Source organism: Coregonus lavaretus (assembly GCF_964263955.1).
Source record: "Coregonus lavaretus genome assembly, chromosome: 38".
In the NCBI taxonomy this organism is placed as follows: Eukaryota; Metazoa; Chordata; class Actinopteri; order Salmoniformes; family Salmonidae; genus Coregonus; species Coregonus lavaretus.
The window spans coordinates 19,910,940-19,925,617 of record NC_140025.1 but is presented as its reverse complement, the minus strand read 5'-3'; the positions used below and the strand labels follow the sequence as shown (position 1 = coordinate 19,925,617).

The 14,678-nt window shown below is 42.4% G+C and overlaps 1 protein-coding gene across 1 annotated transcript; it reads left to right on the top strand.

The window, feature by feature from the left end:
* The first annotated feature begins 212 nt into the window (after window positions 1-212).
* Window positions 213-14,272, top strand: LOC311112443 (zinc finger CCCH domain-containing protein 15-like). Its single transcript, XM_084155575.1, has 10 exons — window positions 213-419; window positions 997-1,092; window positions 6,382-6,487; window positions 7,460-7,612; window positions 7,700-7,800; window positions 9,407-9,589; window positions 9,917-10,063; window positions 10,184-10,288; window positions 10,442-10,574; window positions 14,010-14,272. The coding sequence occupies exons 1-10, from the start codon at window positions 342-344 to the stop codon at window positions 14,180-14,182; spliced, it is 1,275 nt and encodes a 424-aa protein (XP_084011701.1). The 5' UTR covers window positions 213-341; the 3' UTR covers window positions 14,183-14,272.
* Window positions 14,273-14,678: the final 406 nt, after the last annotated feature.

Genomic DNA, 14,678 nt, shown 5'->3' with positions numbered 1-14,678 from the left:
CATACATACATTGTGCTCTACCATAAATTAAGATTAATTTCATGAATTGTTACGATGTAGCCACGATTTTGAGTTTGTGGCTGTGGTATAAAGTGACAACCGTTGAGGGACGAGAACGTAAGACAAACGGTCAAACTCTCCAGCACAGGAGGTGTCGGTAATGCACCATTAATGTTTGACGCCAACCTTCCCCCAAAAACACCTATGAAGAAGAAGAGAATTACCACTGACGTCATTCAGCATCAACTTGGTAACAAGTTGTCACGGAGCGGCCTATTAGTACTTCATGTAGCGGTGGCTATCGTAATAGAATAATTCAAAATATAGTTAAATCATTCACGATGCCTCCGAAGAAACCAGCTCAAGCTGCCGCCGGTAGTAAAAAAACGCAAGAAAAGAAGAAGGAAAAGATAATTGAGGTGAAAGCACTTTTGCGCACGATAGCCAAATGATATTGAATAATGCTAAGCTAGTTTGTGAGCTACAACATGTACCGGTAGCTAGCTACAGTAACGTTCAAAGGTTATTTTGTGAAGCTAGCTAGTAAGTTAGACAGAACGTTAGGCGTTAGATGCTAGCTAGTTTTATCACGTATTATTGAACGCAGAACATTTTCCAAACGTTATATTTGCTAGGTACCAAGCTAACAAACGTTAGCGTTCTTATGCTAACCCCTTTTTAAGAACGTGGTAGCTACTTGGTAGCTAACTTGTGCTTGCATGATGTAGCTAGTTAGCTGCAGACAGTAGCCAACAAAGGTTAACATTTTATTTAGTCGAATTAATGTTAGCTAGGTAGCTAAGTTGTCTGATCGTCTGTCCACGGCTAGAATTAACTGCTTAGTTAGTAGTTGTAACACAGATGAAAGGTTGACTAGTTAGTTATCATAGCTTATCGAAACCTTGTTATTTTGTCGTTCAGAGGTTCATTCTAGGTAGCCTGCCAAGTATGTCCTTGTTAAATTGCTGATATTCAATTTGTTTATCTTTTATGTAGGACAAGACATTTGGTTTGAAGAACAAAAAGGGAGGAAAACAACAGAAATTTATCAAGAATGTCTCTCAGCAAGTCAAGCAAGTTCCTGGTAGTAAGGTAAGATTTACCAGTTAGGCCTACAGACTTGTTGTTTCTCAATTAATTTTCCTAATGACCACTGGCTTGACATTTATACAGAGATGTTTGCCATTAGAGCATCATCAACCTATAGCCATAAAAACCCGACTTTTGTTCATGTCTTCTCTCTGGTCAGAATGTACCCCATTCATAGACTAATTGCTATCTTCTGACCGGGGGAGTTTTGTTTATTAGTTGGGATTTGGTTCAATCGTAATAATTGGAACTGCAAACAGTAATTTTAGGAAAAAATATTAATGTAGCCTTCTGGTTTATGTGGCTTCAAAACTTATTTAGTAGATACTTCCAGTTGATTTTTGGCATCCAATGTTGGGACATTGCAACTCTAGATGCTAGTCAAATCATATTTTATTTGCCACATGCGTCGAATACAAAAGGTGTAGACCTTACAGTGAAACGCTTACAAGCCCTTAACCAACAATGCAGGGGAAAAAAGTGTGTATTAAAAAATTATTAAAGAGCAGCAGTAAAATAAATAAACAGTAGGGAGGCTATATACAGGGGGTACCGGTACAGGGTCAATGTGCGGGGGCACCGGTTAGTCAAGGTAATAAACTCAGCAAAAAAAGAAACGTCAATTTTCCAGGACCCTGTCTTTCAAAGATAATTTGTAAAAATCCAAACAACTTCACAGATCTTCATTGTAAAGGGTTTAAACACTGTTTCCCATGCTTGTTTTAATGAACCATGAACAATTAATGAACATGCACCTGTGGAACTGTCGTCAATACACTAACAGTTTACAGACGGTAGGCAATTAAGGTCACAGTTATTAAAACTTAGGACACTAAAGAGGCCTTTCTACTGACTCTAAAAAACACCAATCATCTGTGTGAACGTGCCTTAGCCATGCTGCAAGGAGGCATGAGGACTGCAGATGTGGCCAGGGCAATAAATTGCAATGTCTGTACTGTGAGACGCCTAAGACAGCACTACAGGGAGACAGGACGGGCAGCTGATCGTCCTCGCAGTGGAGACCACGTGTAAAAACACCTGCATAGGATCGGTACATCCGAACATGACATTTACATTACATTTTTACATTTACGTCATTTAGCAGACGCTCTTATCCAGAGCGACTTACAGGAGCAATTAGGGTTAAGTGCCTTGCTTAAGGGCACATCGACAGATTTTTCACCTAGTCGGCTCGGGGATTAGAACCAGCGACCTTTCGGTTACTGGCACAACGCTCTTACCCACTAAGCTACCTGAGCTACCTACCTAAGCTACCTGCCGCCCATGACACCTGCGGGACAGGTACAGGATGGCAACAACAACCGCCCGAGTTACACCAGGAACGCACAATCCCTCCATCAGTGCTCAGACTGTCAACAATACATTGACATTTACATTTCTGTAATTTAGCAGACGCTCTTATCCAGAGCGACTTACAAATTGGTGCATTCACCTTATGATAGCCAGTGGGACAACCACTTTACTATATATATATATATATACATACACACACACACACACAGTGGGGAGAACAAGTATTTGATACACTGCCGATTTTGCAGGTTTTCCTACTTACAAAGCATGTAGAGGTCTGTCATTTTTTATCATAGGTACACTTCAACTGTGAGAGACGGAATCTAAACAAAAATCCAGAAAATCACATTATGATTTTTAAGTAATTAATTTGCATTTTATTGCATGACATAAGTATTTGATCACCTACCAACCAGTAAGAATTCCGGCTCTCACAGACCTGTTAGTTTTTCTTTAAGAAGCCCTCCTGTTCTCCACTCATTACCTGTATTAACTGCATCTGTTTGAACTCGTTACCCGTATAAAAGACACCTGTCCACACACTCAATCAAACAGACTCCAACCTCTCCACAATGGCCAAGACCAGAGAGCTGTGTAACGACATCAGGGATAAAATTGTAGACCTGCACAAGGCTGGGATGGGCTACAGGACAATAGGCAAACAGCTTGGTGAGAAGGCAACAACTGTTGGCGCAATTATTAGAAAATGGAAGAAGTTCAAGATGACGGTCAATCACCCTCGGTCTGGGGCTCCATGCAAGATCTCACCTCGTGGGGCATCAATGATCATGAGGAAGGTGAGGGATCAGCCCAGAACTACACGGCAGGACCTGGTCAATGACCTGAAGAGAGCTGGGACCACAGTCTCAAAGAAAACTATTAGTAACACACTACGCCGTCATGGATTAAAATCCTGCAGCGCACGCAAGGTCCCCCTGCTCAAGCCAGCGCATGTCCAGGCCTGTCTGAAGTTTGCCAATGACCATCTGGATGATCCAGAGGAGGAATGAGAGAAGGTCATGTGGTCTGATGAGACAGAAATAGAGCTTTTTGGTCTAAAGAGGAAGAATGATGAGTACAACCCCAAGAACACCATCCCAACCGTGAAGCATGGAGGTGGAAACATCATTCTTTGGGGATGATTTTCTGCAAAGGGGACAGGACGACTGGACCGTATTGAGGGGAGGATGGATGGGGCCATGTATCGCGAGATCTTGGCCAACAACCTCCTTCCCTCAGTAAGAGCATTGAAGATGGGTCGTGGCTGGGTCTTCCAGCATGACAACGACCCGAAACACACAGCCAGGGCAACTAAGGAGTGGCTCCGTAAGAAGCATCTCAAGGTCCTGGAGTGGCCTAGCCAGTCTCCAGACCTGAACACAATCGAAAATCTTTGGAGGGAGCAGAAAGTCCGTATTGCCCAGCGACAGCCCCGAAACCTGAAGGATCTGGAGAAGGTCTGTATGGAGGAGTGGCCCAAAATCCCTGCTGCAGTGTGTGCAAACCTGGTCAAGACCTACAGGAAACGTATGATCTCTGAAATTGCAAACAAAGGTTTCTGTACCAAATATTAAGTTCTGCTTTTCTGATGTATCAAATACTTATGTCATGCAATAAAATGCAAATTAATTACTTAAATCATACAATGTGATTTTCTGGATTTTTGTTTTACATTCCGTCTCTCACAGTTGAAGTGTACCTATGATAAAAATTACAGACCTCTACATGCTTTGTAAGTAGGAAAACCTGCAAAATCGGCAGTGTATCAAATACTTGTTCTCCCCACTGTGTGTGTATATGTATGTGTGTATATATATATATATATATATATATATATATATATATATATATATATATATATATATATATATATATATATATATATATATATATATATATATATAATATGACTGAGAGAGGTTGGACTGAGGGCTTTTAGGCCTGTTGTAAGGCAGGTCCTCACCAGACATCACCGGCAACAACGTATGTCTCTTTACCAGACAGGACTGGCAAAAAGTGCTCTTCTCTGACGAGTCGCGGTTTTGTCTCACCAGGGGTGATGGTCGGATTGGCGTTTATCATCAAAGGAATGAGCATTACACAGAGGCCTGTACTCTGGACGGCATTGATTTGGAGGTGGAGGGTCCGTCATGGTCTGGAGCGGTGTGTCAAAGCATCATCAGACTGAGCTTGTTGTCATTGCAGGCAATCTCAACGTTGTGCGTTACAGGGAAGACATCCTCCTCCCTCATGTGGTACCCTTCCTGCAGGCTCATCCTGACATGACCCTCCAGCATGACAATGCCACCAGCCATACTGCTCGTTCTGTGCATGATTTCCTGCAATACAGGAATGTCAGTGTTCTGCCATGGCCAGCGAAGAGCCCTGAACTTAATCCCATTGAGCATGTCTGGGACCTGTTGGATCGGAGGGTGAGGGCTAGGGCCATTCCCCCCCAGAAATGTCTGGGAACTTGCAGGTGCCTTGGTGGAAGAGTGGGGTAACATCTCACAGCAAGAACTGGCAAATCTGGTGCAGTCCGTGAGGAGGAGATGCACTGCAGTACTTAATGCAGCTGGTGGCCACACCAGATACTGACTGTTACTATTTACACATGTTACGTTTGCTGAAAATAAACGCAGTTGACAGTGAGGACGTTTCTTTTTTTGCTGAGTTTATGTACAATTTACATTTTAGTCATTTAGCAGATGCTCTTATCCAGAGCGACTTACAGTTATTGAGTGCATACGTTTTCATACTGGTCCCCCGTGGGAATCGAACCCACAACCCTGGCGTTGCAAACGCCATGCTCTACCAACTGAGATACACGGGACATATGGGTAGAGTTAAAGTGACTATGCATAGATAATAAACAGAGTAAAACGGGGTGAGGTGGGGGGACAATGCAGATAGTCCGGGTATCCATGATTAGCTGTTCAGGAGTCTTATGGCTTGGGGGTAAAAGGTGTTAAGAAGCCTTTTGGACCTAGACTTGGCGTTCCGGTACCGCTTGCCGTGCGGTAGCAGAGAGAACAGTCCATGACTAGGGTGACTGGAGTCTTTGACAATTTTTAGGGCCTTCCTCTGACACCGCCTGGTATAGAGGTCCTGGATGGCAGGAAGCTTGGCCCAAGTGATGTACTGGGCCGTACGCACTACCCTCTGTAGTGCCTTGCGGTCAGAGGCCGAGCAGTTGCCATACCAGGCGGTAAGCAACCAGTCAGGATGCTCTCGATGGTGCAGCTGTATAACTTTTTGAGGATGTGAGGACCCATTCCAAATCTTTTCAGTCTCCTGAGGGGGAATAGGCTTTGTTGTGCCCTCATCACGACTGTCTTGGTGTGTTTGGACCATGAAAGTTTGATGTGGACACCACGGACATTGAAGCTCTCAACCTGTTCCACTACAGCACCGTCGATAAGAATGGGGTCGTGCTCAGCCTGCAAAGTAAATACTTCTAAGACAGCTAAGATAAATGACTAAACTAGAAAAGGTTAATTTCCTGAATTTGTGGGCTTGCTTCAGCTGAATCAAAATGTGTAACCTACCATAGCCATTTGATCTTTTTTAATAGAATGAGATCATTATTTCAAAAGGCATAAAATGTATGCACACGATGCATGCATACTAACTGAGCTCATGCAGGTGTTTACATGGTTTTGCGCATGTGCCAGATGATCGGAATTTCAACAGCAGGACAAGCATTTTAAAATGTTGGTTTGATAATACTTTCCTGTGGATATTTTGTCAATTTCCACTGGCATAGGACCAACCAAGTGGACAATTGGCAGAGTAAGTCCAAATGACAGTTAATTCAACAAACTGGCTACTCAAGGCAAAACAAGGCACCTTCTGGAAAATTTAAATGGATATAAAGCCAACCTAATCTCAGCAAGCTATAGCTTTCTATTAGGTCAGGAGGCCGGCAAACCTGATTCCTGTTGTGGACTTATGACTAACTTGATCATGTTTTCCTAGGTTGGTGCGGAAGGGGACAAGAACAAAAAGGGTGACAAGAAGAAAGAGTTAGATGAGCTGAACGAGCTTTTCAAGCCAGTGGTGGCTGCTCAGAAAGTCGCTAAAGGTGAGGATGGAAATGTCTTCAGCTTGTCGTCTATATTCCGCTGCAAAGTTTCCTCTGGTACATAGATTATATTAAACAGAGCATTTTTCAGACAAAAGGACATTTTGCAACCTTACCCTATCGAATGCTTAACAAACTCATATCGTGAGGCTTAATCACTGATTAGGCCGTTGTGGTCTACCCGCTACTAGTGTTTGTCAAGAATTAGAACATGGTAAAGGTGCAAAAAGGTATTACGATATAAACTGAGCATTTTCAGACAATCTTTGTGCACCAGGCAAGCTACAGTGTTTATCCTCAATCTATAAAAGCCATCAGGTGTGCGTGGAGTTGCATAATAATGATATGCCATTTAGCAGACGCTTTTATCCAAAGCGACTTACAGTCATGCGTGCATACATTTTTTGTGTATGGGTGGTCCCGGGGATCGAACCCACTACCTTGGCGTTACAAGCGCCGTGCGGTTATGTGTCGGAGATACTATAAGAGATGTTCAATGTTTTTCTATTTGGAATTTTAACATTATTCATTCCATTAGTAGATAGTTTTATCTGGAGGGTTATATCATAGGTTTCAATTGACACAATTTGCAATGTGAGTTCTAAGGTTATTGCAATGCATGAGTGCTCTGTAAAAGAGCTGTCTCAAATTACAAGATTTACACTAAAATGTAAAAGTATTTGTAACATCTTTAACAAATGTTTGCTGTTATGTTCATAAAGTGCTTACAGATTATATTGCATGTTTCAATGAATGAGTTTGTAAAGACTTATGTTTTTGATGTACATAATTTAAGTAATTACCCAATAGTGTTACCCTGTGTTGGGTTACAATAACAAAAGAGAAGGATATTTTCGGAATGTGTAATTATTCTGTTCATTCCACCTATCTATGGCAACAGTGGCAGGAAAGAGGTAATGAGCGCGAGAAGAAACATTCAGTACTTATTACATTTTCCTCTTAATTCTGCAGGGGTGGACCCAAAGTCAGTTCTCTGTGCCTTCTTCAAGCAAGGCCAATGTACCAAGGGAGACAAGTGCAAGTTCTCCCACGATTTGACACTCGAGAGGAAGTGTGAGAAACGGAGCCTCTATGTTGACAAGAGAGATGATGAGCTTGAGAAAGGTTAGTGTCTTCTAATCATTAGTGTTGTCAGCAGTGAAGAAACAACTGATGTTTTGTAGAGCTCACTATTTATCCTGTTTTGTATAGATACCATGGATAATTGGGATGAGAAGAAGCTGGAGGAGGTAGTGAACCAGAAGCACGGAGAAGCTGAAAAGAAGAAAGCTCAAAGCTCAAAAACTCAAATTGTATGTTTTGGCACATCCATCTAAGAGCTAAGATTCATCAGTACTGCATTCTGAAAGTCTTCAGACCCCTTCCCCTTTTCCACATTTTGTGTTACAGCCTTATTCTAAAATGGATTAAATAAATAAAAATCCTCATCAATACCCCATAATGACAAAGTGGGAAAAAAAAGTATTCAGACCCATTGCTAGGAGACTCGAAATTGAGCTCAGGTGCATCCTGTTTCCATTGATCATCCTTGAGATGTTTCTACAACTTGATTGGAGTCCACCTGTGGTAAATTCAATTGATTGTACATGATTTGGAAAGGCACACACCGGTCTATATAAGGTCCCACAGTTGACAGTGCATGTCAGAGAAAACACAGCCATGAGGTCGAAGGAATTGTCTGTGGAGCGCCAAGACAGGATTGTGTTAAGGCACAGATCTGGGGAAGGGTACCAAAACATTTCTGCAGCATTGAATGTTCCCAAGAACACAGTGGCCTCCATCGTTCTTAAATGGAAGTAAGTTTGGAACCACCAAGACTCTTCCTAGAGCTGGCCGCCCGCCAAACTGAGCAATCGGGTGAGTAGGGACTTGGTTAGGGGAGGTGACCAAGAACCCGATGGTCACTCTGACAGAGCTCTAGAGTTCCTCTGTGGAGATGGGAGAACCTTCCAGAAGGACAACCATCTCTGCAGCACTCCACCAATCAGGCCTTTATGGTAGAGTGGCCAGTCGGAAGCCACTCCTCAGTAAAAGGCACATGACAGCCCGCTTGGAGTTTGCCAAAAGGCACCTTAAGACTCTCAGATCATGAGAAACAAGATTATCTGGTCTGATGAAACCTAGATTGAACTCTTTGGCCTGAATGCCAAGTATCACGTCTGGAGGAAACCTGGCACCATCCCTACGGTGAAGCATGGTGTGAGCATCGTGCTGTGGGGGTGTTTTTCAGCGGCATGGACTGGGAGACTAGTCAGGATCGAGGGAAAGATGAATGGAGCAAAGTACAGAGAGATCCTTGATGAAAACCTGCTCCAGAGTGCTCAGGACCTCAGACTGGGGCAAAGGTTCACCTTCCAACAGGACAACGACGCTAAGCACACAGCCAAGACAACGCAGGAGTGGCTTCGGGACAGGTCTCAGAATATCCTTGAGTGGCCCAGCCAGAAGCCGGACTTGAACCCGATCGAACATCTCTGGAGAGACGTGAAAATAGCTGTGCAGCAACGCTCCCCATCCAACCTGACAGAGCTTGAGAGGATCTGCAGAGAATAATGGGAGAAACTCCCCAAATACAGGTGTGCCAAGCTTGTAGCGTCATCCTCGAGGCTGCAATTGCTGCCAAAGATGCTTCAACAAAGTACTGAGTAAAGGGTCTGAATACTTATGTAAATGTATATTTCAGTTTTTTTATTTAAAATCAATTTGCAAAAATTTATAAAAAACAGTTTTTTATTTGTCATTATGGGGTATTGTGAATTGATGAGGGGGAAAACACAATTTAATCCATTTTAACATAACAAAATGTGGAAAAAGTCAAGGGGTCTGAATACTTTCCGAATGCACTGTATATTAAGATACATTGGCCATAGACTGACTTCTGCTTTTATCGTCTTGTAGGTTTGCAAGCATTTCCTTGATGCCATTGAAAACAACAAATATGGTTGGTTTTGGGTATGTCCTAGTGGAGCTGACACTTGTATGTACCGCCATGCATTGCCTGCTGGGTTTGTGCTCAAGAAAGACAAGAAAAAGGACGAAAAGGAAGATGAAATCTCAATGGAAGAGTTGATAGAGAATGAGGTAGATTTGACCACTTTTTCACTAAAATTCATGTTTCTACTTGAGATATCTGTCTAGTGTGTTATTTGGCCCATATTACGCTTAAAGCCACAATGGCCACAATGTTTGTTTCAGTCGGCAGCCCACCACTTTATCCACTCTGAAATTCATAAAGAGCTATGGATGCCAGGACTGGCTGTTAATGTTTGAGATCACTCGTTGACCAACATAAAACAAATCCAAAATGTGACTTATTCAATAACATAGTGCTGAGATTGAGATCCTGTGAAGTTTCTGTGGGCTGTTGTTATTTAAGAAATGTTACCAAACAATTACTTTGTCTATCAGCGATCTGCCCTCGGACCAAATGTCACCCGAATAACTCTGGAGACCTTCTTGGCCTGGAAAAAGAGGAAAAGGCAAGAGAAAGTGGCGAAGGCAGAGCAAGACATGGAGAAAAAGAAGGCTGATTTCAATGCTGGCAGGTCCTTTGGGGTGAGCTTTGATTTTGTTTTGTCGCCAAACCTCGAAATAGTCATTTATTTCGATTGCAGTATCACATCTTACAGATAAGTGGAAAACATTTTAATACTAACACAAGTTTTTGTTCTGTAGGTTAGCGGCCGTCAAGTATTTGAGTTCTGCCCTGATCTGGCTGATGATGACGATGAGGAGGCTGATGACATAAAATATGTTGAGGACGATGATGATGTTGAAGAGGTAAGCCTGATAAACACATTTTTAAATAGGCATGTATCTCTGGGGATACTCAGGAAATCTTTACTGAAGTAGCTTGAGGAAGTGTGTTGGTGATTTAATTATCATGAAGTGATACTTCTGTATGACATTGTTACTGGTTATCCCTCCCCACAGGTTGAAGATGTTCAGGAGTTCCAGGACATCGATCTAGCCAGGTTTGTTCCAAAGGAAGTTGACAACACCGGAATAACTGTTGCTGCAGTTGACAGATTCACAGCCAAATCGAAGCCAACAAAGGAAATTAATGGTGAGTGTTTGAAATTATTCTCTGTCAATAAAATGAATGGAAGCTACATTATCCTTGATCACCATTTTTTTCCTAAGCATTTATCTTTCTATCCCAATATGTTTTCCATATCATGTCTGTCTTTTAAACCTCTTTCTATCACACAATTGTCCCCCAGCCTTTAAAGGGGCAATCCGGGATTCACTTGTTTCGGTAAACAGCTGGTAAACTCTCAAATTCGTAGACAGACCTAATGATACAACAAGGACTGACCATCCATGAGATCAAAATTATAGATTTAACCATATTTTAACGGGGCAATCTGCAGTTGGTACGTTCACTTTTTGGATTTATAAATGAATGATATGTCCCCATTGACTCTTGAAGAATAATTCTTATAAATGCCTCATAAGCTTAGTTCAACTGTCGTACCCCATCAGAACACAAAATATAAGCATATCTTACTCCAATGTTTGTAAACAAAGGAAAATGTGGTTAAAACCAGGGTTTATAACTGACATTTTCCAATCGTTTCATTCTGAACAGAAGCACTATTTTTCTCTCGCTTCGTTCCACTGTTCCGACCAGCAAAATAAAGTTCTGAACCAGCTCAAAAAAAAGTTACTGTTTATCGTTCCTTTCTGTTCCTATTTTAACCTGTGAAATCAAGTTGTTTACATTTTAGCTCATTTAAAGTACTTCACCAACCAGTGCGGATTGAACAGGCAAGATAGTTTACATGGGTGATGAACACAAGTGTACCCTATGGCGCAAGATGTGACTGACATTTTACGGGTGGGGAGCGAGTGAAGAGAGGGTTGACGAGCAGGCTTGAAGCACTAGGCATCTTATGACATGCATTATCTGAATTAGGTCCACAGAATTATACCTAGGAGGAGCAGCTTCTATGAAGGAACTTTGAATGTCCTTTTGAGATAGCTAACAAGCTTGTGTGTGCAGAGCGGCACCAGAATTACAAGCATTTCGCTACACCCGCAATAACATCACATTTTATTTGATTAGAAACACGTTCTACCTTTTTGTAGGTAATAAATCCAATGTGAAATGTGATAACTAGGCCTATAGTAATCCTTAAGTAGCATTGAAAAATGTAATCCATTCTCTAGCTAAAACAAAATCTCTCACGATTCTAATGTCAATACAGTAGGCTATACTTTGGAGGGGCAGGGAGCCTGCACACACACTGGCAAATATGTTCAGCTTGTGGGACTAGAAAAAATGGCTGCAACGTAAAATAACGTTATTAACCAATTTCCATGTTTTTAAAATAAAGGTTCTGTTCCGGAACAGTATGGATCACTTTCGTTCCATTTCTGTTCTTTGAAACATTTCTTTATTTCCCGGTTTTCGGTTCTGTTCCCTGAACCGGTTCCAACTCCTGGTTAAAACTATCATTTCGATATCATGGATGGTCAGTCCTTGCATCCATAGCTCTATGAATTTGAGTGGTTACATTTCTCCAGCCGCATCCCATAGCTTTTTACCGAAACAGGGGCATGGAGGACACTTTGTATCACGTGAGGATTTCCCCTTTAAGCTATACAGTGTTTGTTTACAATTACATTGCTTACAAAAAATTGCATAAAATAAGCATATATTTTGGGTTCTGATGGGGTATGACAGTTTAACTAAACTCATGAGGAATTCATAAGTTATATTCTACAGGAATCAATGGCTACATGAAATTATTTTCAAAAGTCCAAAAATTTTAATTCTTATCCCGGATGCTCCTTGCATAAAGATGACTCCCTTACCACGTCACCTACCATTGCAATTTTGTTCATGGGTCACAGCACAGATGCTGCGTGTGTGTGTGTGTGTGTGTATATATAGTGCCTTCGGAAAGTGTTCACAACCCTTGACGTTTTCCACATTTTGTTAGGTTACAGCCTTATTCTAAAATTGATTAAATTGTTTTTTCCCCTCATCTACACACTACCCCATAATGACAAAGCAAAAACTGTTTTTAGAAAGTATTCAGACCCTTTACTCAGTACTTTGTTGAAGCACCTTTGGCAGCTATTGCAGCCTTGAGTCTTCTTGGGTATGATGCTACAAGCTTGGCACACCTGTATTTTGGGAGTTTCTCCCATTCTTCTCTGCAGATCCTCTCAAGCTCTGTCAGGTTGGATGGGGAGCTGCACAGCTATTTTCAGGTCTCTCCTGAGATGTTTGATCGGGTTCATGTCCGGGCTCTGGCTGGGCCACTCAAGGATATTCAGAGACTTGTCCCGAAGCCACTCCAGCGTTGTCTTGGCTGTGTGCTTAGGGTTGTTGTCCTGTTGGAAGGTGAACCTTTGCCCCAGTTGGAGGTCCTGAGTGCTCTGGAGCAGGTTTTCCATCAAGGATCTCTCTGTACTTTGCTCCATTCATCTTTGCCTCGATCCTGACTAGTCTCCCAGTCCCTCCGACTGAAAAACATCCCCACAGCATGATGCTGCCACCACGCTTCACCGTAGGGATGGTGCCAGGTTTCCTCCAGATGTGACACTTGGCATTCAGGCCAAAGAGTTCAATCTTGGTTTCATCAGACCAGAGAATCTTGTTTCTCATGGTCTGAGAGTCTTAAGGTGCCTCTTGGCAAACTCCAAGCGGGCTGTCATGTGCCTTTTACTGAGGAGTGGCTTCCGTCTGGCCACTCTACCATAAAGGCCTGATTGGTGGAGTGATGGAGAGATGGTTGTCCTTCTGGAAGGTTCTCCCATCTCCACAGAGGAACTCTAGAGCTCTTGTCAGAGTGACCATTGGGTTCTTGGTCACCTCCCTGACCAAGGCCCTTCTCCCACGATTGCTCAGTTTGGCCGGGCGGCCAGCTCTAGGAAGAGTTTTGGTGGTTCCATACTAATTCCATTTAAGAATGATGGAGACCACTGTGTTCTTTGGGACCTTCAATGCTGCAGTCATTTTTTGGTACCCTTCCCCAGATCTGTGCCTCGACACAATCCTGTCTCGGCACTCTACGGACAATTCCTTCGACCTCATGGCTTTGTTTTTGCTCTGACATGCACTGTCAACTGTGGGACCTTATATAGACCGGTGTGTGCCTTTCCAAATCATGTCCAATCAATTGAATTTACCACAGGTGGACTCCAATCAAGTTGTGAAACATTTTAAGGATGATCAATGGAAACAGGATGCACCTGAGCTCATTTGAGTCTCGTAGCAAAGGGTCTGAATACTTATGTAAATAAAGTATTTCTGTTTTATTTGTAATACATTTGCAGACATTTCTAAACTTGTTTTCACTTTGTCATTATGGGGTATTGTGTGTAGATTGCTGAGGAGTTTTATTTATTTAATCCATTTTAGAATAAGGCTGTAACGTAACAAAATGTGGAAAAAGTCAAGGGGTCTGAATACTTTCAGCGGCACTATCTGATGCCTTTGACTGAGCATATGTGTTGTTCTGAACCTGTACCTTGCACTCTCTCCCAGATGACCAGCTGAACGGGGCTTGCGGAGGTGTGGAGGAGAACGGACACGACAGGGAAGACGAGACTCTCGATGACAAAGAAGCAGAGCCCGTGCCTGTGGACGAGAACCTTTTCACCGGCGAGGACCTGGACGAACTGGATGAAGAACTCAACACACTGGACCTGGATGACTGACAATGATGACTTCTAATAGAACAGTGCCTCATGGACTATGAAGAAGAGATGACTAAAACAGATTCACAATAAAACATCCTGATGCTCACATCTTGTTGCTGCTGCTGTTTTCTTTCCCTCTCAGTGGTCCTGATTGCTAAGAGAGTGAAAAGGATTTTAGAGGGGTTACATCTTGAACGTGGTTCATGTGAAATCACCCGTTCTTTCTGGCTGTCCTGAATCCTGTCTATTGATGTTTGGTTCTATTGTATAAACATCCTCCTGACTTGTATTATTAGACCATACCATGACAGATTGTGCAACTCCTTTCGAGAATGTACAAGGGGGAGGTAGGGTTCTAGTGTAAAAAAACGGATTAAATAGCAGATTAAGAGCAATTCCATAGTCATACAATTATTTGACACTTTTGGACTCTGCATATATTGAGTTTTACAGAATAAAGAGCCATGACGTAGAGACCTGGAGGAATACATCCAAAACACCACGCAAAGAGAAT